At 38.4% G+C, this 25791-nt stretch overlaps 1 protein-coding gene and 1 long non-coding RNA gene across 6 annotated transcripts in view; one reads left to right on the plus strand and one right to left on the minus strand.

The window, feature by feature from the left end:
• The window catches only part of LOC135364103 (uncharacterized), a 169762-nt gene that overhangs the window by 4178 nt on the left and 139793 nt on the right, over window positions 1–25791 (plus strand). For 3 of the 5 annotated variants that reach the window (XR_010410673.1, XR_010410674.1, XR_010410672.1), the window contains exon 3: window positions 5312–5424. This is a non-coding gene — a long non-coding RNA (uncharacterized LOC135364103). Of the gene's footprint in view, window positions 1–5311; window positions 5425–18510; window positions 23826–25791 lie in introns of those variants that run through there. The other 2 variants (XR_010410676.1, XR_010410671.1) reach the window with 2 other exon arrangements.
• The window catches only part of DNAJC5B (DnaJ heat shock protein family (Hsp40) member C5 beta), a 60009-nt gene continuing 52605 nt past the window's right edge, over window positions 18388–25791 (minus strand). Inside the window, exon 5 of the mRNA XM_064588271.1 lies at window positions 18388–18537. Within this exon, the coding sequence (XP_064444341.1) occupies window positions 18443–18537 (95 nt within the window). The 3' untranslated portion in view covers window positions 18388–18442. The remainder of the gene's footprint in view (window positions 18538–25791) is intronic.

Here is a 25791-nt window from a genome sequence, read left to right on the forward strand (position 1 = left end):
GGATACAAGAAAGAGGAGAACATAGGATTTAAGAAAAAAGCGAACTGACCAAGGAACTTAAATCCCAGGTTGGCAGTGATGCAGCAGACCAAGAAAGCAATCAAGACAAATTAGGAAAAAACAAAAAGGGTCAGAGGGCTCTGTGAAGATGATCTCTCAAGAAGAAAGTGGATTCTTTCACAATAGTAATGTCATTAAGGACCAGGAAGACTTTAGAGATACTGTAAAACATGTCATTTTTGCAAGCCAAAGATAATTAGAAAATTTTGAAAAAAAAATTACAAAGAGCTTTATAAAGAATTCATGGTCCAAATATAAAGCAACTAAAATATGGTACAATTTTGAGAGATTGATGGCATATATTATGGACTAATTTTCCCCTACCCCTCTCCAAATTCTAGTACTAAAGCCCTAACCCCCAGTACCTCAGAATGTGACTATATTTGGAGATAGGGACCTTTAAAACGGTAATTAGATTTAAATGAGGTCATTAGGGTGGGCCCTTATCCAATGTGACTAGTGTTCTTAAGAGACTAGGACACAGGAGAAACATCAGACATGTGCATGCATAGAGACAACCATGTGAACACACAGCAAGAAGGTGGCCATCTGCAAGCCAAGGAGAGAGGCCTCAGAAGAAACCAAACCTGCTGAAACTTTGATCTTGGACTTCTAGCCTCCACAACTGTGAGAAAATACATTTCTGTTGTTTAAGCCACCCAGTCTATAGTATTTTTTTGAGGCAAACCTAGGAAACTAAGACAGAATTGGTGAGGAAAAAGAAATTTGCTTTCTTTTTTGCATTCTTTGGTATTGTTTACATTTTTGTTTAACTATATGCAAGTTATTTTATATATGTGTAGGCAGACAGTTTCATAATTGTCATCTAATAAAAATTGCTTAGAAGTGAAGGAACTGATGACCACAGATATGAAATGACTTACCTTCAGGCACAGAGTTGAGTAATGGCAGATGAGAAATCAGATCTCCTAAGTCACCAGCTAGGATTCTCCTTAGCGCTACTTGGTCTCCCTGTCCTCAACTGGACACTTGAGTTAGACTGGACTGCTGGACTTCTTCCTAGGAGGAAGGAGGTTGAAAGGCAGTTTCTGATGTTAGGCAAGGTTAGACAATGACCAGGACATTCTGGGAGTAGCAGTGTTCCATTTATTAAAGGGAACTCTCTTCTTACCTCTAGAACACAAAGATCAAATCCCTAAGACTTGTTAACTAACAGTGGTGCTCCACAAAAGTTATTTACGATACCCTGAGATCTGAAGGAAAAAACATTGTTCAACTTGAAAAATACCTTACACATATGCACATGAAAGAACTTTCAAGTTCTTCCTTTCAGTTGAGGAAACCATTCCACAGATCAGGAAGCTCTACCAAGAAATGTTAAATAATTTCTTCAGGATGATTCTCCAGATTGGGGGAGCAGGGCTGAACTCAGGTTTACTTAGTGCTCATCCATGGCCTTCTGTAAATGTGTACTATCTCCAAGAAGGCTTCCACAAGATTGAAATGAGAACACTTGCTTGTTGTGAGAAACCACAGAGATAACATTTCCAAAGTCAGAAAGGGAACCATTCTGGAGAACTCCAGGGGAGATACAGTGGATTTGTGTTATTTGCGGTAGTTAGGTTCTATACAGTCACCACAAACAGTGGTTTAGTGAATACTGAACCATTGCTCCCAGGGGAAATACAAGGTTAAGTTCCTGTGGGCCTCTGTTCACAACATTTTTCTTAAGTGATCAGCATGTGTTTTATGTGTTACTGTTTAGATATCTTATTTAAGATATATTATTATGAATGACCATGAAATAAATTTTAGCAAGTAGGGAAATTTGCAAAATATGGAATCTATGAATAATGAGGATTAATAGTATTATCAGGCCAAACTAAATCTTGAATTACATGATGAATAACTATGTGATCTTAATGAGACTAGCCCTCAGGCCCCTACCTCCATTAAGGAGGTTAATGGGAACAATTTGTACTACAGGCAGATTGCAGGACTGACCCATCCAATTCCCAGGGCTCCATAAGACTTCAAGTTATCTGCAGTCTTTCACACTCAAGAAAAGTAGGACTGTCATATTGTTCATACAGTGTCTCTCCCAGAGGTATGATTTGGGGGGGGCCAGGCTGGGAAAAGATGTTGCAGGGAGATTTGCTTCATAGATTCATATTTATTCCTTTACTAAACATTTACTCAGTTTCTACTATGTGCCAGGTACATGTGTTCTGGTGCTGGGGATGCAGCAGTAAGCAAAACAGCCACAAATTTCTACTCTGATGGAATACACATTTTGAAGGACAGACAGACAATAAGTTGACAATAAATGATATATAGTAGGCTCAACAATGGTGAATGCCAAAGGAAAAGATAAAGCACAGGTGTATCCAGAGTGTGGAGGGTACTGTGCTTTTCACAATGGCAAATTGACATAGACTACCAGAAACAAAATAAATTGCTGCAAAACACACACACACATTTATTTTAAATGGTGGGAGACCAAGTTCCAGTTCCAGTTCCTTTAGGAAAAATTTGTTTGCCAAGTTATATTTCCTATGAAGAAATAAAGGTTTGCTAATTTAGATATCTGACATAAATAATGGTATGTTTTTACTAATAGAAACTTCACAATTTGTACCTTATTTTGTACAATGGAGAAAAATTGACTATAATTTCAATTTTATTATGAATAGATAATTAAAGTCATGAAAAGATTATACATCCTATTGTATGAGTGATATTGAAATGCCTTGCTTTTATATATAATAGTAAATGTTCTCATCCCAATCTTATGGAATCAGAATAATGGAATAGAATTATTAACTTGGATTTATAGACCTATGGTATTCACCTTTAGTGGGGGAGGGACAAATTCAAGTATATTGAGTATAAGCACTGTTTTGATATTAAATAACTAGTTGTATCTAACATTACAGAATTCAAATGTCTTATGGTGCCATGGTGGTATAGTAATTAAGCAGATAGACCCTAGAGCTAGGCTACCTGAGTCCAAATGCTGGTTCTCTTCTTACTAAAGTTACAGGTTAATTAACAGCTCCAATCTTCCCATCTGTGAAATGAGAAATAATAGTACCAACTTCATAGGTTTGCTGTAAGGCTTAAGTGAATTAATGTGTATTAAGCACTTAGAATAGTGTCTGGCACATAGTAAGTGCCCTATATATGCTTGCTATTTAAAAATATATTAAAAGTTTTCTTAGCACTGTCTATAATCTTGGAAAATTATGACAGGAACTTTACCAGAATTTTGTCAGGATTGTTTACGAATATCAACTATTCTACAATCACCTTTAAAATTAAAATGAAAATCCAATTTTTCACTCACTTGGTTAATGTTGCAATTATTCACTGGTCAGACAAGAGAAAGTGGCAGACAGCTACCAAGGCCACTAAGGCTTCCCAAGTAAAGAAATGCTGCAGGGAGAGGGAGGAGGAGGAGGAGGAGGAGGGAAGAGGAAGAGGAAGTAGAGACAGAGGAAGTATTTGGGAATTTGCTCTTTCAGATTTGGGGGTTTTGAGTGTTTGAAGATATGCTTTTGAAGAAGGCACTGAGGATTAAGAAAGGGTGATTACCTAGAGGAATCTTAAGCTACAAAGGGCAGTTAAAGAAAAAGGTACATAATAAATAGAGTATTCTTTTTTTAAGATTTTATTTATTTAACAGAGAGACACAGCAAGAGAGGGAACACAAGCAAAGGGGATGGGAGAGGGAGAAGCAGGGAGCCTGGTGTGGGGCTCGATGCGGGGCTCGATGCAGGGTTCAATGTGGGGTACATAATAAATATTCTTTTTTTTTTTAAAGATTTTATTTATTTGACAGAGAGACACAGCAAGAGAGGGAACACAAGTGGGGTGGGGGGGAGACGGAGGAGCAGGCTTCCCACGGAGCAGGGAGCCCAGTGTGGGGCTCGATGCGGGGCTCGATGCGGGGCTCGATGCGGGGCTCGATCCCAGGACCCTGGGATCATGACCTGAGCTGAAGGCAGACGCTTAACGACTGAGCCACCCAGGTGCCCCAATGGAGTATTCTTTTGAAAATAAGAGAACTCTGGGAAGGAGTTGAGCAGGGAGGTGGAGAGGGTTAGTTTTCAGGAAGGACAAATGTAGTTGGAAATACAAGATCACCATGGAGAGGCAATATAGTGCAGCTATTAATACTATGGATTTGAGGACGGGCCTGCTCTACCCCTTACTGGCTGGGTGATCTTGGCCAAGTTACTTAAACTTTCTGTGGTTTAGTTTGTTAGTCTGGAAATGGGAAACGATAATGCTGATAGTACTTGTCCCATAGATAGTGTATTAAGTGCATATATAAATATAAAATATATAAAGCTAGGAAAAAGCTCTTAGGGCAGTGTCAGGTACTAAGTACCATGACTATTGGTTATTATTGTTCATTTGACAGATTTATTTTTAATTCATGAAAGAATAAATCATCTTGTTCAAATACAAATGCTCCTGTGATCCTAAAAGCGATCACTTCCCACCTCCTTTCAAATCCTTTAGTTTGGGGGATGGGATGTGCTAGAGAAGAGGTAAGAGAGAACAAAGAAAAGCAGAAGAGAATCAGGGAAGTGAATCGTTTTTATTTTCTATTAAAACTTTACCCTCTTACTCAGAATAACCTGTATCTTTCAGGTTTTGGTAGCTAAAATTTTACTTTCTGAGTATGCTATATATTGAGTTTAAAAAATAAATCCCAGGGGCACCTGGGTGGCTCAGTCAGTTAAGCAGCTGCCTTCTGCCTGGGTTATGATTGGGGGGGCAGGGGGTCCTGGGATTGAGCCCCATGTCACGTGCCCTACTTGTGGGGAGTCTGCTTCTCCCGCTCCCTCTGACTTTCCCCCACCTGCAAGTGTGTGCTCTCTTAAATGAATAAATAAAAAATCTTAAAAAAAATAAATTCCATGCTAAATACAATAAACTTTTAGATTATATGTATATGTATATTATATATATATGTATATGTATATGTATAAAATGAAGGCATTTTATACAAAACTGTTATGCTAATAAGTTAATCTATATATTGATTATATGTTTCAGTTCCTGATGCCTTCATTGTTCCTCTTAAACCTAGGTTAGTTAGCTTTGAAATATTGCTTTATGCAATTATAATAAATAATCCTGAAAAATGCCAGTTTAGTAAATAGCTAATGTATACATGCCTGAATAGATCATTTTTTTAAAAAAATTAAGGAAATGTTGGAATTTCATTCCCAAAGTGAAAATCTGCACTAAAAATCTCCCCCCAATTATTTTTCACCAGAAAAGAAAGTGCATTGCAGATCTCTGAGAAGAGATGAATCTGGACAACATTTCAGGAGTGAAGATTATTTGGGTACCAGAGCAGCTTACTCAGAAGCATAAAACCTTCACCAGGTAAGATCCCCTCTTCCTGGGTCTGGGAACAAGGATGTACCTGGGGGGCTCTCAGGCATTGAAGAAGTTGATAATAAGATTTTCAGCTATTAGAAAGCTGGGTTGGCAGCCCCAGTAGCGAGCAGAATGTGTTAACAGCTGTCCTATTACTGTTGATTTGATTCTGGGAATTTAGTTTTGCTTCTTGGGGACAGCCCTGAACAGCATGAAAATTCCAGAAAGTTGTATCACTCCCATTCATTTGATGCTGAGCATGTTTAGGTCTCTTTTTGGAGAAAGGCTTTTCTCAGAAATGACATATGTTGTAAGAATTAATCAACAGGTATTTATTAGTTCCTACTTCGTTTTTAGCACTGCACAGAACTTACTCTGACTGTAAGATGTTATTCTGCAAATCACTGCTAATTTGAGCCATCTACAGTTTGGAAGTGGCTTTGTTATACAGAAACTGGTTATACATGATTTAATCTAAATTTCTGGCCCTTTGTAGTCTAGAACTGCTCAGAACTAATATACAGGTAAATGTTATTTAGGTGCTTAGGAGGAGTGCAGGCTGGAAAAAGAGGGGTTTTGGAGAGGAGGACTTTGTTTCTCAAATAAAGGTTTTTCTTTGTTGGAGGACTGGTGCTCTGGAAGTAGATTTGCCTTCGTATCAATGAGGAGTAAGGGAGGGCAGGTGCTGAAGTTTTTTTTTTTTTTTTTTTTTTATTATGTTATGTTAATCACCATATATTACATCATTAGTTTTTGATGTAGTGTTTCATGATTCATTGTTTGCTTATAACACCCAGTGCTTCATTCAGTATGAGCCCTCTTTAATACCCATCAAGAGGCTAACCCATCCCCCACCCCCCTCCTCTCTAGAACCCTCAGTTTGTTTCTCAGAGTCCATAATTTCTCATGGTTCATCTCCTGCTCCGATTTCCCCCCCTTCATTTTTCCATTCCTGCTATCTTCTTCTTTTTTTATTTTTTTTAACATATAATGTATAATTTGTTTCAGAGGTACAGGTCTGTGATTCAACAGTCTTAATTCACAGCGCTCACCATAGGACATACCCTCCCCAATGTCTATCACCCAGCCACTCCATCCCTCCCACCTCCCACCACTCCAGCAACACTCAGTTTGTTTCCTTAGATTAAGAATTCCTCATATCAGTGAGATCATATGATACTTACCATTCTCTGATTGACTTACTTCGCTCAGCATAACACCCTCCAGTTCTATCCACGTCATTGCAAATGGCAAGATTTCATTCCTTTTGATGGCTGCATAATATTCCATTGTGTATATATACCACATCTTCTTATCCATTCATCTGTCGATGGACATCTGGATTCTTTCCACAGTTTGGCTATCGTAGACATTACTGCTATAAACATCGGGGTGCACATACTCCTTCAGATCACTACATTTGTATCTTTGGGGTAAATACCCAGTAGTGCGATTGCTGGGTCGTAGGGTAGCTCTATTTTCAACTTTTTGAGGAACCTCCATACTGTTTTCCAGAGTGGCTGCACCAACTTGCATTCCCACCAACAGTGTAGGAGGGTTCCCCTTTCTCCGCATCCTCACCAACATGTGTTGTTTCCTGACTTGTTCATTATAGCCATTCTAACTGGTGTGAGGTGGTATCTCATTGAGGTTTTGATTTGGATTTCCCTGATGCTGAGCGATGTTGAGCACTTTTTCATGTGTCTGTTGGCCATTTGGATGTCTTCTTTGGAAAAATGTCTGTTCATGTCTTCTGCCCATTTCTTGATTGGATTATTTGTTCTTTGGGTGTTGAGTTTGATAAGTTCTTTCTAGATTTTGGAAACTAGCCCTTTATCTGATATGTCATTTGCAAATATCTTCTCCCATTCTGCCAGTTGTCTTTTGGTTTTGTTGACTGTTTCTTTTGCTGTGCAAAAGCTTTTTATCTTGATGAAGTCCTAATAGTTCATTTTTGCCCTTGCTTCCCTTGCCTTTGGCAATGTTTCTAGGAAGAAGTTCCTGTGGCTGAGGTCAAAGTGGTTGCTGCCTATGTTCTCCTTTATGATTTTGATGGGCTCCTGTCTCACATTGAGGTCTTTCAACCATTTTGAGTCTATTTTTGTGTGTAATGTAAGGAAGTGGTCCAGTTTCATTCTTCTGCATGTGGCTGTCCAATTCCCAACACCATTTGTTGAAGAGACTTTTTTCATTGGACATTCTTTCCTGCTTTGTCGAAGATTAGTTGACCATAGAGTTGAGGGTCCATTTCTGGGCTCTCTATTCTGTTCCATTGATCTAAGTGTCTGTTTTTGTGCCAGTACCATACTGTCTTGATGGTTACAGCTTTGTAATAGAGCTTGAAGTCCGGAATTGTGATGCCACCAGCTTTGCTTTTCTTTTTCAATATTCCTCTGGCTATTCAGGGTGTTTTCTGGTTCCATACAAATTTTAGGATTATTTGCTCCATTTCTTTGAAAAAAGTTGATGGTATTTTGATAGGGATTGCATTAAATGTGTAGATTGCTCTAGGTAGCATTGACATCTTCACAATATTTGTTCTTCCAATCCATGAGCATGGAACATTTTTCCATTTCTTTGTGTCTTCCTCAATTTCTTTCATGAGTATTTTATAGTTTCCTGAGTACAGATTCTTTGCCTCTTTGATTAGATTTATTCCTAGGTATCTTATGGTTTTGGGTGCAGTTGTAAATGGGATCAACTCCTTAATTTCTCTTTCTTCTGTCTTGTTGTTGGTGTATAGGAATGCCACTGATTTCTGTGCATTGATTTTATATCCTGACACTTTACTGAATTCCTGTATGAGTTCTAGCAGTTTTGGGGTGAAGTCTTTTGGGTTTTCCACATAAAGTATCCTATCATCTGCAAAGAGTGAGTTTGACTTCTTCTTTGCAGATTCGGATGCCTTTTATTTCTTTTTGTTGTCTGATTGCTGTGGCTAGGACTTCTAATACTATGTTGAACAACAGTGGTGATAGTGGACATCCCTGCCGTGTTCCTGACCTTAGGGGGAAAGCTCTCAGTTTTTCCCCATTGAGAATGATATTCACTGTGGGTTTTTCATAGATGGCTTTTATGATATTGAGGTATGTACCCTCTATCCCTACACTGTGAAGGGTTTTGATCAAGAAAGGATGCTGTACTTTGTCAAATGCTTTTTCTGCAACTATTGAGAGGATCATATGGTTCTTGTTCTTTCTTCTATTAATGTATTGTATCACATTGATTGATTTGCGGATGTTGAACCAACCCTGCAGCCCAGGGATAAATCCCACTTGGTCATGGTGAATAATCCTTTTAATGTACTGTTGGATCCTCTTGGCTAGTATTTTGGTGAGAATTTTTGCATCCAGGTTCATCAAGGATATTGGTCTGTAATTCTTTTTGGTGGGGTCTTTTTTGATTTTGGGATTAAGGTAATGGTGGCCTCATAAAACGAGTTTGGAAGTTTTCCTTCCATTTCTGTTTTTTGGAACAGTTTCAGAAGAATAGGTATTAATTCTTCTTTAAATGTTTGGTAGAATTCCCCTGGGAAGCCATCTGGTCCTGGGCTTTTTGTTGGGAGATTTTTGATGACTGCTTCAATTTCCTTAGTGGTTATAGGTCTGTTCAGGTTTTCTATTTCTTCCTGGTTCAGTTTTGGTAGTTGATACATCTCTAAGAATGCATCCATTTCTTCCAGGTTATCTAATTTGCTGCCATAGAGTTGCTCATAATATGTTCTTATAATTGTTTGTATTTCTTTGGTGTTGGTTGTGATCTCTCCTCTTTCATTCATTATTTTATTTATTTGGGTCCTTTCTCTTTTCTTTTTGATAAGTCTGGCCAGGGGTTTATCAATCTTGTTAATTCTTTCAAAGAACCAGCTCCTAGTTTTGTTGATCTGTTCTTCTGTTCTTTTGGTTTCTATTTCATTGATTTCTGCTCTGATCTTTATTATATCTCTTCTTCTTCTGGGTTTAGGCTTCATTTGCTGTTCTGTCTCCAGCTCCTTTAGGTGTAGGGTTAGGCTGTGTATATGAGACCTTTCTTGTTTCTTGAGTAAGGCTTGTTTTGTTATATACTTTCCTCTTAGGGCTGCCTTTGCTGCATCCCAAAGATTTTGAACAGTTGTGTTTTCATTTTCATTTGTTTCCATGATTTTTTAAAAATTCTTCTTTAATTTCCTGGTTGACTCATTCATTCTTTAGTAGGATGCTCTTTAGCCTCCATGTATTTGAGTTCTTTCTGACTTTCCTCTTGTGATTGAGTTCTAGTTTCAAAGCGTTGTGGTCTGAAAATATGCAGGGAATGATCCCAATCTTTTGGTACCGGTTGAGACCTGATTTGTGACCTAGGATGTGATTTATTCTGGGGAATGTTCCATAGGCACTAGAGAAGAATGCGTATTCTGTTGCTTTAGGATGGAACGTTCTGAATATATCTGTGAAGTCCATTTGGTCCAGTGTATCATTTAAAGTCTTTATTTCCTTATTGATCTTTTGCTTAGACGATCTGTCCATTTCAGTGAGGGAGGTGTTAAAGTCCCCCACTATTATTGTATTGTTGTCGATGTGTTTCTTTGCTTTTGTTATTAATTGGCTTATATAATTGGCTGCTCCCATGTTAGAGGCATAGAGATTTACAATTGTTAGATCTTCTTGTTGGATAGACCCTTTAAGTATGATATAGTGTCCTTCCTCATCTCTTATTATAGTCTTTGGTTTAAAATCTAATTTGTCTGATATAAGGATTGCCACCCCAGCTTTCTTTTGGTGTCCATTAGCATGGTAAATGTTTTTCCACCCCCTCCCTTTCAATCTGGGGATGTCTTTGGGTCTCAAATGAGTCTCTTACAGACAGCATATCGATAGGTCTTGTTTTTTTATCCAATCTGATAGCCTGTGTCTTTTGATTGGGGCATGTAGCCCATTTACATTCAGGGTAACTGTTGAAAGATATGAATTTAGTGCCATTGTATTGCCTGTAAGGTGACTGTTACTGTGTATTGTCTGTGTTCCTTCCCGGTCTATGTTACTTTTAGGCTCTCTTTGCTTAGAGGACCCCTTTCAATATTTCTTGTAGGGCTGGTTTCATGTTTGCAAATTCCTTTAGTTTTTGTTTGTCCTGGAAGCTTTTTATCTCTCCTTCTATTTCCATGACAGCCTAGCTGGATATAGCATTCTTGGCTGCATATTTTTCTCATTTAGTGCTCTGAATATATCATGCCAGTCCTTTCTGGCCTGCTGGGTGTCTGCGGATAGGTCTGTTGCCAGTCTAATGTTTCTACCATTGTAGGTTACAGATCTCTTGTCCTGAGCTGCTTTCAGGGTTTTCTCTTTGTCTCTGAGACTCCTAAGTTTTACTATTAGATGTTGGGGTGTTGACCTATTTTTATTGTTTTTGAGGGGGGTTCTCTGTGCCTCCTGGATCTTGATGCCTGTTTCCTTCCCCAAATTAGGGAAGTTCTCTGCTATAATTTGCTCCAATATACCTTCTGCCCCTCTCTCTCTTTCTTCTTCTTTTGGGATCCCAATTATTCTAATATTGTTTCATCTTATGGTATCACTTATCTCTTGAATTCTCCCCTCGTGATCCAGTAGTTGTTTATCTCTCTTTTGCTCAGCTTCTTTATTTTCAATCATTTTTATCATTCTGTCATCTTCTATATCACTAATTCTCTCTTCTGCCTCATTTATCCTAGCAGTTAGAGCCCCCATTTTTGATTGCACCTCATTAATAGCCTTTTTGATTTCGACTTGGTTAGATTTTTGTTCTTTTATTTCTCCAGAAAGGGTTTCTCTAATATCTTCCATGCTTTTTTTAAGCCCAGCTAGTATCTTTAAAATCGTCATCCTGAACTCTAGTTCTGACATCTTACTAATGTCCATATTAATTAGGTCCCTGGCAGTCGGTACTGCCTCTTGTTTTTTTTTTTGAGGTGATTTTTTCCATCTTGTCATTTTGTCCAGAGGAGAATAGATGAATGAGAGAACAAAATGCTAAAAGGGTAACAACAACCCCAGAAAAATATACACTAAACAAATCAGAAGAGACCCGAAACTGGGGGAAAAGAAAGGGAAAGAAAGAAAAAAGAAAAAGATTAAAAAAAACCAACCAAACAACAAAAAAAAAACCTGAATATGATCAAATATGATCAGGCTGGTGCATAGATCAGTGCCACACACTAGATTTTGGGTGTATTTTGGTGTGTTAGAAGAAAGTGCCTCCCAAATTTTAAAGAAAGAAAAGCTTATATATGTACAAAAATAAGGGTAAATACAATGAAGGGATGGAATATGACTGTAAAGATGATGAAATTTTTAAAGGATTTTATAAAAGGAATTGAAAAGAAGTTGTTTGAGAAAAGAAAGAAGAGGATTAAAAAAGGGGGGGGAGAGAATGTGATCAGGCAGGAGACTAGAACAAAGCCATACACTAGAGATTTAGGGTATATTTTGGTCTGTTAGAAGAAACTGTATCCCAAAATTTTAAAGAAAGACCAACTTATATATATATATATCAAAAATAAGTTTAACTACTATGAAGGGATGAATATGACTCTAAAAATGAAAAATAAAAAAGATTTTTTAAAAAAGGGGATTGATAAGATATTGGTTGAAAAAGGGAAAAAGAAAAATTAAAAAAAAAAGTAAAAGAAAATTAAAAAAATTAACTTTGAAAGACTAAAGAATCATGGGAAAAAAGCCATGAATTCTATGTGCAGTATTCCCCTAGTGCTGGCATTCTGCTGTTCTCATTGATTGGTAAATTTGGTGTTGGCTGGCTGTTTTTGCTGATCTTCTGGGGGAGGGGCCTGTTGCCGTGGTTCCCAAATGTCTTTGCCGGAGGTGGAATTGCCCCGCCCTTGCCAAGCCAGGCTAAGTAATCTGCTCGGGTTTGCTTTCGGGAGCTTTTGTTCCCTGCAAGCTTTCCCTACGGCTTTGGAGGACAAGAGTGAAAGTGACAGCCTCCCAATCTCTGCCCCGGAGGAGCCAAGAACTCGGGCCCCACTCCTCGGGAGGAGTCAAGAACTGAGCCCCCAGAGAAAAGCAGTCAGTCACTCCCGTCTCCCTGGTCTCCGGCTGCACTGTGTGCTCACCCAGCCTGTGACAGAGCGTTTCTATCTCTGGCACCCGACCCGTATGGAGTCTCCAAATCCAACAGATCCCTGCGGTGTGCTCCCCACTGCTCCTCCCAGGGGAGGAAGGGGAGTCCCCCTGGATCTGCCGCTTGTTGGGTCCCTGCTGGAGGAGCAGTGGCCCAACTGTGCCCCGGATCATGGTTTATGGCAACCCCGAGCTGAGAGCCCACTCCTCGGCTCTGTCTCTGCAGCCGGCTTCCCTGCTCTGATACCTGGGAGCTCTGTCACACTCAGGCACCCCCGGTCTTTCTGTGACCCCGAGGGTCCCGAGACCACACTGTCCCAGCGAGGGTTCCACCCCACGCTTAGCCACTGGAGCGACATCCCTCAGCGGAGCAAACTTCTAAAAGTTCCGATTTTGTGCTCTGCTGCTCTATCACTTGCCGGAATCGGCCGTCGGAGGCCCCCTCCCCCACCATCTGTCTTCCCGAGTATCGCCTCGGATTCACTTCTCCGCACATCCTATCTTCCAGAAAGTGGTCGCTTTTCTGTTCAGAGAGTTGTTGCTATTCTTTTCTTCAATCTCCTGTTGAGTTCGTAGGTGTTCAGAATGGTTTGATCCCTATCTAGCTGAATTCCTGGGACCAGACGAAATTTAGGTTTCCTACTCCTCTGCCAACTTGCTCCCCCTCCCCCTCGTGCTGAAGTTTTTAAAAAAGATAATGCTGTAATTGGGTCAGAGGCTTGATTGGGTGCCAAGCTACCATTAATTTTATAATAATTAAGTTGTTCATAGTAATATCCAAAAAATAATATACTAAACCTCCCTGAAAACTAAAGATTCTAGCAGCTTTTGCATTTCTAGCAGGTAGGAATTTCTCTATTCTATGATACAGGTTAAACATTTACTCATTTAACAAATATTCCCAGGCTGTCTATCATGTGTCAGGCATTATTTTAAACATTGGGGATTCAACAGGACACAAAAACAGCCAAAAATCTTTGCCTTCATGGTGTGGGAGACAACAATAAGCAAGATTAAAAAGTATGTTAGTGAAAGGCACTAAGGAAAAAAGTATAGAATAGGAAGCATGAGGTGGGGTACAGTTCTAGGCAGGGTGGTCTGGGAAAGCGTATGAAGAAGTGACATTTGAGAAAAGATCTTGGGGAAGCCTCTTCATGGTCTCAATACGTTATATGTTCTAAATTAATTCTGACTCAGAGTTGAAGTTTAACAAGGTAGTTTGAAATTTCACCTCAGCCACATTTTGAGAGTCCCCCCGCCCTACCCCCCACTTCCTAGGGATGTTTGGGGTCCTCAGGGTTTCTGTCTTCCTCCTCCAAGTATGTTTCCAACCCCTCATCTTACTCCAGCCTGGTTGCTCCTTAGGTCTCTGTGTCCAACCCTACATGGTTCCTTTGAGGGGCCAGGTGTGGGTACAGGAATCTTTTGCTATGGCTAAGAAGCCAAAATTTAATTTTGTCACCCAGGCATCCAAGTGCTATCTCATCAGAGGGGCTCTCCCCTGTGGGCATGTTACCAGTGAACTGGGGAGACCCTGGGCCCTGGGGCCTTGACCCAGCCCATCACAAAGATGATGCTGAAGGTTCTTGGCTTCCTCATGAGAAAGAATTCAAGGACAGACACAACACAGTGGATGAGTGACACAAGTGTGAAGTTTATTAAAGCTCAAGTATATTCTCCAGATGTTAGAGCAGGCAACCTGAAGAGAGAGCTGCGCACCCTGGGGTTTGGGTTTCTATCTTTTATTGACCGTTGCCAACTAGGGAGTGCAATATTCCTTACTTGGGGCAGGGTTTTTTTGGAAGCAGGGTTTTGGCTTTTTCTTCCTTATTTGGTCGGGAGTTTCCTGTCATGGCACCCACCATCTTGGGCCTGCATGCTTTGATATGGCTTCTTAGTGGAGTGCTACCAGGACAGGCCTCTGACTTTCCTGATAGCTGGCCATGGCTTCCTCATTGCTAGGCTTCAGGTATCCTGTTAGAATCTAACTGCCTATTCTAACAGACACAAGTCTGGGGTACTCTGGGAATTCCTCCCCAAACTCCCAACCCATCTTTAGTCTAGATGTCCCTCATGATGGGGCTACTTCTCTTCCTCAAATTTCAGCATACATCTTTCTAACAGCCCTTCTCACAGCCCAAGCACCCAAACAAAAGCCTGGGTGGTGGTTTTCCAGGTGTCTCTCTACCTTCGTTTTTAACCTCCAAGGTCATGGTAGCAAGGAAGTGACCTTTTTAATATGGAATCTCAGAAGGAGAGCCCTTATTCCTTTGAGTCTTACTAAGGACAAAACAAAATTAATGTCTCAAATTACCTTGCCATGCATTCAAATAATGAATGTGGTCAATATGAATTATATTTATTTGTTAATATACTCAGAATTGTTTGAAAAAATACTTCTGTTCCCCTTTGGCCTATTAGCATTATGATTATTTGTGCTTGAATTTGGCGGGGGTAGGGGGGGAGACATTCCTTTAAGAATATTGTTACCTGGACTATTTTTTGCTATCTCTCCCTGCCCTACCGGTTGGGGGGTAGATTTACAATAGCTCAATTCATGTAAAAGACCAGTAAATTGTGGAGATGGAGTTGCTACTGGCCAGCAGAGAGATTAGGAGACTAAAACAGAGGGGTGAGAGTCAAATGGAAGAAAGGTAGGAGTGGAAGAAGGGAGAAGAACAGGAAAGGAGATGGAGCACTGAGAAACAGGGAATGGAAGGGACAGGAGAAAATGAAGTTAGACACTCACTCAGGATGAAGGGATGAAAAAAAAGAAATCTAGAATAAGGAGTGAGGACAATAAAGAAACAAGTGAGGAGCACTGACTTAGTGTTAAACTCATACAATCTGAAGGTCAGAAGTTTGACATGGGTGTCATTGGGCAAAAATCAAGGTGGTGGCAGGGCTGCATTTCTTTTTTTGGAGGCTTTAGAGCAGAATCCATTTCTTTAAGTTTTCCAGCTTTTAGAGGTTGTCTGCATACCTTAGTTTATGGTCCCTTTCCTCCTCGAACTTCAAAGCATATCTCTGACGATTCCTTTTTTTTTTTTTTAAGATTTTATTTATTTATTTGAGATAGAGAGTGAGAGACAGGAGACAGAGGGAGAGGGAGAGGGAGAAGCAGACTCCCCACTAAGCAAGGAGCCCAGTGTGGGGCTCAATCCCAGGACTCTGGGACCTGAGCCACTCAGGCACCCCTCTGATCATTCTTCTATAGTCACATCTCTCTCATAGCCAGGGAAGATTCTCCATTTTTGAGGAGCCATGTGATTAGATCGTGCCCACTTGGATAATCCAGGATAATCTCCCTATCTCAGAATCCTTAACAATGACATCTGCCAAGTGCCTTTTGCCATAAAAGGTGATATAGTCACTATTTCTGGGAGTTAGGATAAGTACATCTCGGAGGGGGCATCACTGTGCCAGTCACAAAGATTATGTAGCCCTAATTGGAACCCTCTGTGTAGATCAAAAAATCAAGCAGTATACTACCAGGTGGGTGTATTTCCAGGCTCGGAAACATCAAATGTGTTTTAGCATCCATACCATTTAAAATGTAGAAATAGAATGTCATTTATTCTCAAAGAATTAAGGTATGTGTATTTTGGTAAAGAAAAAGGCATACTTTTTTTTTTATTATGTTCTTATGTAAAACAGCAAAAAATAAATGGATGAACTTTGAAACCTTATACAAAATCCCTTACTCTGGTAACCTGGAGCCCAGGACTAGGTAGTAAGCCACTGAAGTGCTGGTTCATGGTGAGCATGTTTCTTCTTGGTGCTTCTTTGCTAAGATGCTTATGGATTCAGAATAACCACAGGTGACTCTGGATGGCAGCTTCAGTTGACCCCCAACATGATGCCTAAGTGGCCTCTCTTCGATGGAGAGTTGATCCTTGTTTCTATGTAGCTAAGGGGCATTCTGTAGATTCATTTCCTCATTCATACACATTCATGTCCTTAACATTTACCACACATGATTATACCCAGTAATTAGCCCTTGATGGAGAACATTAATAAGAATCCCCTTATGAATTTAATTCCACCATCTGATTCTGATTCTGATTCATGCCCTGTTCTCATCTTTCTACTCTTGTACTAGCTCTCTGGACAAGCTGGGAGCAGAAGTAAAAAATTCCATGTAAGAAAAATGAGGTCTGGGAGAGAAAAAGGAAGTTTGTGATTTACAGGCTGCAATTCAAAAATAGACCTGACCTTTTTGCTTAAAAAGACTCCAGGAAGGAAATGTAGTGGCTCAAATTATTCACAGATAGGGCTATTTATCTTATGTTCCCTTCAAATGGAAAGTAGCACTTGTTTGTTGAATATAGAGTTCCAAGCACTTGCTGGTCACTGTTAGTACTAGGTATCCTCATGGGTTTTGGGGTAAGAGTTTATCTACATAAGAAGTCACATTATATTTGTCTGTGTATAAACATATAGATTCATGTAAAACCACCTCAGTATTTGTCAAACACTTGGCTTTGTAGAGTACTTTTACCTCAGCTATTTCATCTTGTCTCACAGCAACTTGGAAGGTGATCAGAGCAAATAGGAAAATGGAGTCAGCAATTAGCCATAATTCTCATCTCACTTGGTCACAGGGCTAGGTAGCAAGAGTTTAGATTAGAACCAGCTTTCCTAACTTTCCAACCAGGGCTTTTCGTACTTGATTGTCAATTAAAAAAAATTCCAGTAACTCAAGAGTTAAAGCAGAATTTTAATGACTTCAGAACTGTCAGAGCTGTAACACCAATTTTCACTTACAATGTGTATTTTAGGATTATTTGACTGTAATTTGGTGATGGTGGGAATAAGAAACAAAAAAAAAATGGCATTTCATGCAATATTACATAAAAACATAACAAGATCTTGAAAACTACAATATTATATAAAGAACTAAGAAAAAACACTTTCTGTACTATTTTAGAACATGGTTTTAGGACATGGCTTTGACCACATAATGAATATAAGGATCAAACAGTAAATGCAGACATGACCTTTGACCTTAATTGTTCAATATGCACAGAGCTGAGCATTTTCTGGTAAATGTAATTATTCCCACCAAAAATGGGGTAAATAATATGCCTTTAAATCTAAAGTTAGGCTGTAGAGTTTAGAATTCTACCTTTTACCTTACATGTTTCTTTTCCTTGCTGTCTAATCTAGGTCAGTTGTACAAAAAATGTTTTTACTTAAAAATGGTCATCATATTTTGGGGGGCTGGTTTGGACTCAGTATGATTTTCTGGATCATTTATACCATTTGACCAGGTTGAGATTTTGTTTTTGTTTTTTTATGCCAGTCTAAAAGTACACAAAACCTGTTTCTTCCTGGTTTTACTCATCAGTTTTCAGTAAATAACAACTTTTAATCTTTCAAAGATATACTTTAAAATTAAGTGATTTGTCTTTTTTACCTAATAATTTCTTCCTGCCTCTTGAAATATTTCTGTAGCCATATTAAATATCGGCAGGAAAAGATCTCCACACACACAAAAAATTCCTCTTAAGTTTCCATGTGTATTTTGCTGATGATATTTGTGGCAGATAGGAATATTGTATTGTTAGATAGATGAAAGTGGCTTCTGTTTGGAATGCTACTTTTGTCTGTAAGGAATTAGATCTGGGTCACATAAAGGGCAGGCTCATGAAACTTGTCCAGTGCCACCATCTTACCTCATGCAAGGAGCATAAAACAACTCTTCAGGCTTTTATTCATCAAAATGGAATGTGTTTCATTAGGAATTCTACTCAAAGATTGAGACTGCATACTGAGAAAATTATGTAGCGATCATCTTTCCCTAACCTAAAAAATAAAATACGAATGTGGAAAAGTTCACAGCATTTCACATCCTTTACCCTGCCCCACCCATGACCACCTGGTGACATGGTTTAACCAAGACGGGGTACTGTGGACCCTCAATGGTCTCAATATTAAGAGTCTGTGCAATAACTTCGAGGTCCTTCTCTGATTAGCTGTGTTTTCTCATTTGCATTTGTAGGCTGGAGAACAACTGGAAAGTCCACATCTAAAAATAAACAAAGCAAAGCAATAAACACCATCTGATCATGTTACATTTCCTTTAGTGGGGCAAGTGGTGGATATTTTTGTTGAAATGATGATTGACAAACCAATTCATTTCATAAGATATTGAGGATGCCTGCCCTTTAAAGGATTTCAAAAGAGAGGAGACACTGTTTTACTCTTCAGTTAAGTTCTGTCAGTTATGGAATTAGAAAACGAAAGCACTGAAACCAACTTTCAAGTTCAGGCAATTGCTGAACCTGGTGAACCTGAACTTTAGTTTTCACCATCTTGTGGGGATGAGGACAGATCCATCACATAGACCCTAGTGTATATCTGTATTAAAAATGCCTCTTAAAGTTGTTCAGTGTACAATTACATATATGGCCCTGGTTGGGAGAGAGGTCAAAGCCCAGAGCTTGCTTAGATGACAGTTTAATAGGAAGCTCCCCACATAAAGCTAGTATCCAAAATGGTTATGCACTCTCTAAATCACCATACCCCTATATCTACAAGGACATTTGTTAGTCCTGAGTTTTGGTGCTGAGGTAAAAGAAGAAAGAACTCCCCTACAAATATTTAATGGCAAGCCAATGAGCACACATATTGGCAGACCAAATTTAAATATATATTCTAAGAAATTGCAAGCTGATAGTTTAATTTAAAATGGTCCAGTATAAGATGCGCTCCCAAGCACCTACCAGAAGAGGATGGCCCCATCTTCAACCCAGATCTCAAAGAATCACTGAAATATTGCTAAAACACATGAACTCAAGGTAAAAATGAATAGAAAGATAGGGGAGATAGAGTTAGAGAAATAGAGACCCTCAAAAAATAACTAAAAAATTGTAAGAAACATGAACTCAGTAAAAAACAGGGAGAGAGAGCGAGAGAGAGAGATTGAAATATTGAGAAGGAAAGAGTGAAAGATTACACACAAAAACAATGCACACTGAGAGCTAGTAGAAACAATAGAAGGCCAAATCAGACTCAGAAAGACTTCAAATCCCTCACTTTAAAGACACAGAATTAAAAAAAAAAAATTATATGTGTTTAAGTGATCAAGTGGATTTTGAAACTAATACAAAAGAACTTGAGATCAAAATATCTGAAAATTTCAAAACCTGATGAATGGGTTTAACAGCTAAAGAGAGAATTAATGAAGTGGAAGACAGATCTGAGGAGGTTAATCAGAATGTCACACAGAGAAACACAAAAATAAACATGAAAGAGGTTAAAGGACATGAAGAATTTTCAGACAATAAAAATGGAAATTGTGCCACCAATAGATTCAGCTTAAAAGCTGTAATTCAGGCACAAAAAAAGTATTAGTAGATGGAAAATTTGTGCTGTAAAAAGGAATGATTGGTAAAGAAAATGGTAGGTATATGAATAAAAATAAGGGTTTATTGACTGTATACAGCAATAATAATAATTTAGGAGACTTAAAATTAAGATAAAACTAGAATACAAGAATAGTGTATAAATGAAAAAGGAAGTGATCAGAGTTAAAATGTTAAAAAGTTCTTATATTGTTCAGGAGGGGGTAAAGATAAGAATTAATTCTAAACTTTGATAACAAGTATGCTTGATAAATGTTACCCTAAAAGAACAGGGCAGAGAATATAATTTCCAAACTGGAGGAGGGAAAGGAATGAAATATGAAAAAAATATTCTATCATTAAAAAGAAAAAATAAACAGAAAAAAATGTCAATTTAAAGTGATAATTAAAAAAATAAAGTAATAACTAATTATAAGTATCTAGCCCTCGTTACTCAGGTAGTCAATAATAGAGCTGGTATTCAAACCTAGGCAGTATTTCCTAAGTCTTTTAAAAACTGTACTATACTAGCTCTCATGAAAGAGTAAGTTAGTAGAAAAAAAAATCAAAATACATCATTAATTATAATAAATAAAATGGACTTAATACCTTTTTAAAAAGAAAAATATTCTCAAACTGAATAAATCCCACCCCCTACCATATGTTGTTTGTAAAATACACATCAAAAAAATATAAGAGCAAAATAATTGAGAGTAAAAAGATGTAAACATCTTTACCACACAAACACTACTAAAGAGAAAGCTAATGTAACTATATTTTAACAAAGCAAAAGACAAAAAGCATTGATAGAGCTAAAGAGTAACTATGTAATATAATATTCAGTTCACCAAATAGCTATTAAAGTTCTAAACTTATATACACTAATAAAATAGCCTCAAAATACATGAAGCAAAATTGATAGAACTTTATAGAAAAATAGAGAAATCCATCATCACAGTAGAAGATTTGAATGCTTCTTTCAGTAACTGATGAAGCAAACAAAAAATTCTTTAAGGATATAAAACATTTGATAAGTACAGTGTTCTGGACTAAATTGTGTCACACACACTGCCCCCCCCCCTCAGTTCATATGTTGAAGTTCTAACCCCCAGTACCTCTAATGTGAATCATATTTGGAGAGAGCACCTTTAAAGAGGTAATTAAGTTAAAATGAGGTCCTCAGAGTAGGCATTCATTCAATATAACTGGTGTCATTATAAGACGATATTAGGACATAGATACACAGAGGGAAGACCATGTGAAGACATGAGGAGAAAATGGCCATCTACATGCCAAGAAGAGAGGCCTCAGAAGAATTCAACACTGTCACACCTTAAACTTTGACTTCTAACCTCGAGAATTGGGAGAGAATAAATTTCTGTTGTTTAAGCCACCCTGTCTGTGGTACTTTGTTAACAGCAGCCCTAGCAAACTAGTACATATAATAAATTGGATTTATTTAATAGTCATATATGAAACAGTGAAACTAAAAAATGCAGAATGTATTATTTTGAAGCAATGTGGAACATTTATAAAAATTAAGTTATAGGATGTAAAGCAAGCCTCAAGATATTTTGAACTATTGAGTCATGTTTTCCATAATTTCTGATCACAACGCAATTAAGTTAGACACAAACAAAAATAACCTGAAAAATCCCCACAGGTTTACAAATTAAGACACATATAGGCCTAACTTATAGATCAAAGAAAAAATTATGAAGTGGGGGAAAGATGGCAGAGGAGTAGGGGACCCTATTCCAACCGGTCCCCAGAATTGAGCTGGATATCTACCAGACCACTCTGAACACCCACAAAATCAGCCTGAGATGTAAGAAGATAGATCTGGATCTCCACAAACAGAATCTTGCAGGCAGTTGGTTTCGAGGTACGAACTGGGGAGCTGTGATTCCGGGCACATATCAGAGGATAAATGGAAGGGGGAGGGAGCCCAGCCGTCGGGATCCTCTACCGCAGGTGAGCGATAGCCTCCCATGCTGGGGACTGGGCACAGACTCGCAGACTGGTAACGATGGGGAAAGGACTTTAGGGCAGCCCCCCGGATGGAAACCCGGAGAGGTGGGGCTGCATGTGTGAACTGGGGTGGCTGGTGGTTTTAGAAGCACAAAGGGCAGAGACATGCCCCGACCTGGAGGCGAGGACTGGGAGGCTTGCTGAGGGTCCCACAACCCAGGATGCTGCAGTTTATAGCAGCACAGACAGAAACGGAGAGAGTGTGGCCTGGAGAGCTCACTGAAGAACAGACTGCGATCTCTCCACTCTGAGGCAGTCTGCTCTAACTCTCGGAAGAGACATGGAAAGGCGCCAGGGAAAGCCACCAGAACAGAACAAAAGCCCCCCAAAACCGGTTTTCACTGAGCCCATACCCAGCCACAGGGGGCAGGGTAACTCTGTCCAAACAGGGTTGCCTGAGTAACAGCGCAGCAGGCCCCTTCCCCAGAAGACAGGCTGGGAAACGAAGAGGCCAGTAACCCTAAGTTCCCTAGAAAACAGGTGCATCTTGCTTGGGTTGTGGTCAATAATTTGGACTCCATACATTCCCTCAACCACCCCTCAACAGAATGACTAGGAGGAGGAACCCCCAAAATAGGAAAGACTCAGAGACTATGACTTATGCCACAGATTTACAAATGGATTCAGATATAACCAAGATGTCAGAGATGGAATTCAGGCTAGCAATTGTGAAGACAATAGCTAGAATGGAGAAATCAAGTAATGGCAACACAAAGTCTCTAAGGGCAGAAATGAAAGCTGAATTGGCAGAACTTAAAAATGCAATCAGTGAGATCCAATCTAATCTAGATAATCTAACAGCTAGGGTAAGCGAGGCAGAAGAACGAATTAGTGACCAATTAATAAACAAAAAGGGAAAAGAGGAGGCCAGGGAAAAACAACTCAGAACCACAGAACACTCATGAAAGAAATTGAGGAAGACACAAAAAAGATGGAAAAACATTCTATGCTCATGGATTTGAAGAATAAACATTGTTAAAATGTCTATGCTACCCAGAGCAATCTATACTTTCAATGCCATCCTGATCAAAATTCCAATGACATTTTTCAAAGTGCTGGAACAAACAATCCTAAAATTTGTATGGAATCAGAAAAGACCCCGAATCGCCAAGGAAATGTTGAAAAAGAAAAAGCTGGGGGCATCACGTTGCCCAATTTCAAGCTATATTACAAAGCTGTGATCACCAAGACAGCATGGTACTGGCACAAAAACAGACATATAGACCAATGGAACAGAATAGAGAGCCCAGATATGGACCCTCAACTCTATAGTCAAATAATCTTCGACAAAGCAGGCAAAAATATGCAATGGAAAAAAAAGACAGTCTCTTCAATAAATGGTGCTGGGAACATTGGACAGCCACATGCAGAAGAATGAAACTCGACCATTCTCTAACACCATACACAAAGATAAACTCAAAATGGATGAAAGACCTATATGTGAGACAGGAATCCTTCAAAATCCTAGAAGAGAACATAGGCAGTAACCTCTTTGACATCGGCCACAGCAACTTCTTTCAAGATACATCTCCAAAGGCTAGTGAAACAAAAGCAAAAATGAACTTCTGGGACTTCATCAAGGAAACAGTCAACAAAACAAAGAGGCAACCAACAGAATGGGAGAAGATATTTGCAAATGACACTACAGATAAAGGACTGGTATCCAAGATCTATAAAGAACTTCTCAAACTCAACACCCAAAAAACAAATAATCAAGTCAAAAAACGGGCAGAAGACATGAACAGACACTTCTCTAAAGAAGACATACAAATGGCTAACAGACATATGAAAAAAATGTTCATCATCATTAGTCATCAGGGAAATTCAAATCAAAACCACATTGAGATACCACCTTACACCAGTTGGAATAGCAAAAATTGACAAGGCAAGAAACAAGAAATGTTGGAGAGGTTGTGGAGAAAGGGGAACCCTCTTACACTGTTGGTGGGAATGCAAGTTGGTACAGCCACTTTGGAAAACAGTGTGGAGGTGCCTCAAAAAATTAAAAATAGAGCTACCCTATGACCCAGCAATTGCACTACTGGGTATTTACCCCAAAGACACAGATGTAGTGAAAAGAAGGGCCATATGCACCCCAATGTTCATAGCAGCAATGTTCACAATAGCCAAACTGTGGAAAGAGCCGAGATGCCCTTCAACAGATGAATGGATAAAGAAGATGTGGTCCATATATACAATGGAATATTACTCAGCCGTCAGAAAGGATGAGTACCCAACTTTTACATCAACATGGATGGGACTGGAGGAGATTATGCTAAGTGAAATAAGTCAAGCAGAGAAAGTCAATTATCATATGGTTTCACTTATTTGTGGAACATAAGGAATAGCATGGAGGATATTAGGAGAAGGAAGGGAAAAATGAAGGGGGGAAATTGGAAGGAGAGATGAATCATGAGACACTATGGACTCTGAGAAACAAACTGAAAGTTTTAGAGGGGAGGAGGGTGGGGGGATGAATGAGCCCGGTGATGGGTATTAAGGAGGGCACATACTGCATGGAGCACTGGGTGTTGTACAAAAACAGTGAATCGTGGATCACTGCATCGAAAACTGGTGATGTATCGTATGGTGACTAACATAACATAATAAATAAAATTTTAAAAAAAGAGAGAGACATCCCCTCCAAAAAAGAAAAAAATTATGATGGAAATTAGAAAATATTTAGAACTCAGATTATAAGAATAATATAAAAACGTGTGTGACACTAAAATGGTCATATAATAAGTATAGGAAAATTTATAGCCTTAAATGCTTAATATCACAAAAGAAGAAGCACTGAAAATTAAGTGTAAAAATTAAGAAGTTAGAAAATTAACAATAAGTTAAGAGAAATAATAAAGAATAAAAATTAAAAAGAAACAAATTACAAGAGAATCAAACCCAAAAGTTTTTTTTTTGAGAAGACCAATTAAATTTTCAAATATCTGGTAGAATGGCTGAAAAAAAAAAAGCAGAAATAACCAATATAAGGAATGAAAAATGGGACAGTAATACAGATCTTACAGATGCATGAAAGGTAATAAGAGGAAATTTTTAAAAAACTAGTTTTTTAATAAAGATAGCAAATCTAAATGGCCTATAAACATTAATACATTGAATCAATAATTTAAAATTTGTACAATTGCACATTAGCCCAGAAAGTCCTGCAAAATGTTGTAGAAATAAATCCAATAATACATAAACTCTTTAAGAAAAGTTTAAAAAGAAGGAGTAGTTTCTAATTTATTTCATGAGGCAGAATCTTGGTATAGAACCCTATAAGGAAAGTTTGAGAAAGGAAAATGTAGACCAACCTCAATCATTAACATAGATACAAACATCTAAAACAAAATATCAGCAAACCCATTTCATCAAAAAATAAAATAGTTAATACATTATGACTGCATTGGGTTTAATCTCAGAATACAAGATTATCTTACCTTTGGAAAAACAATTTATATATTTCTTCATATTAACAGATTAAAGGAGAAAAATCATGACCATCTCAATTGGTGAAGAAAAAATATTTGATAAAATTTCACACTCATGATAAAGTTCTAACAAAAAAGGAATAGAAGACTATTTTCTTAACCTGATCAAAAACCTACAGCAAGACTCATAATTAGGATCCAATTTTGATCAGTTATATAGAAACCCTGAAGAATTTACAGATAAATAATTGGAAATGGAGAGTTTAGCTAGTTTCTTTAATTCAAAATCAATGTTTAAAAAAGTACATTTCTGAAAAACAAGTAGAAAACTAATATATAATTATATAATTATAATTATTTATAATTATATAAAAATTGATATTCAGGAATAAATGTAAGAGTTAAACCCGAATATAAAAAATCAGTTAGGGGCACCTGGGTGGCTCAGTTGGTTAAGCGACTGCCTTCGGCTTG

Source organism: Mirounga angustirostris, unplaced genomic scaffold (assembly GCF_029215605.1).
Source record: "Mirounga angustirostris isolate CCGP_5_RB_7025 unplaced genomic scaffold, mMirAng1.0.hap1 SCAF_4, whole genome shotgun sequence".
NCBI classification, from domain to species: domain Eukaryota; kingdom Metazoa; phylum Chordata; class Mammalia; order Carnivora; family Phocidae; genus Mirounga; species Mirounga angustirostris.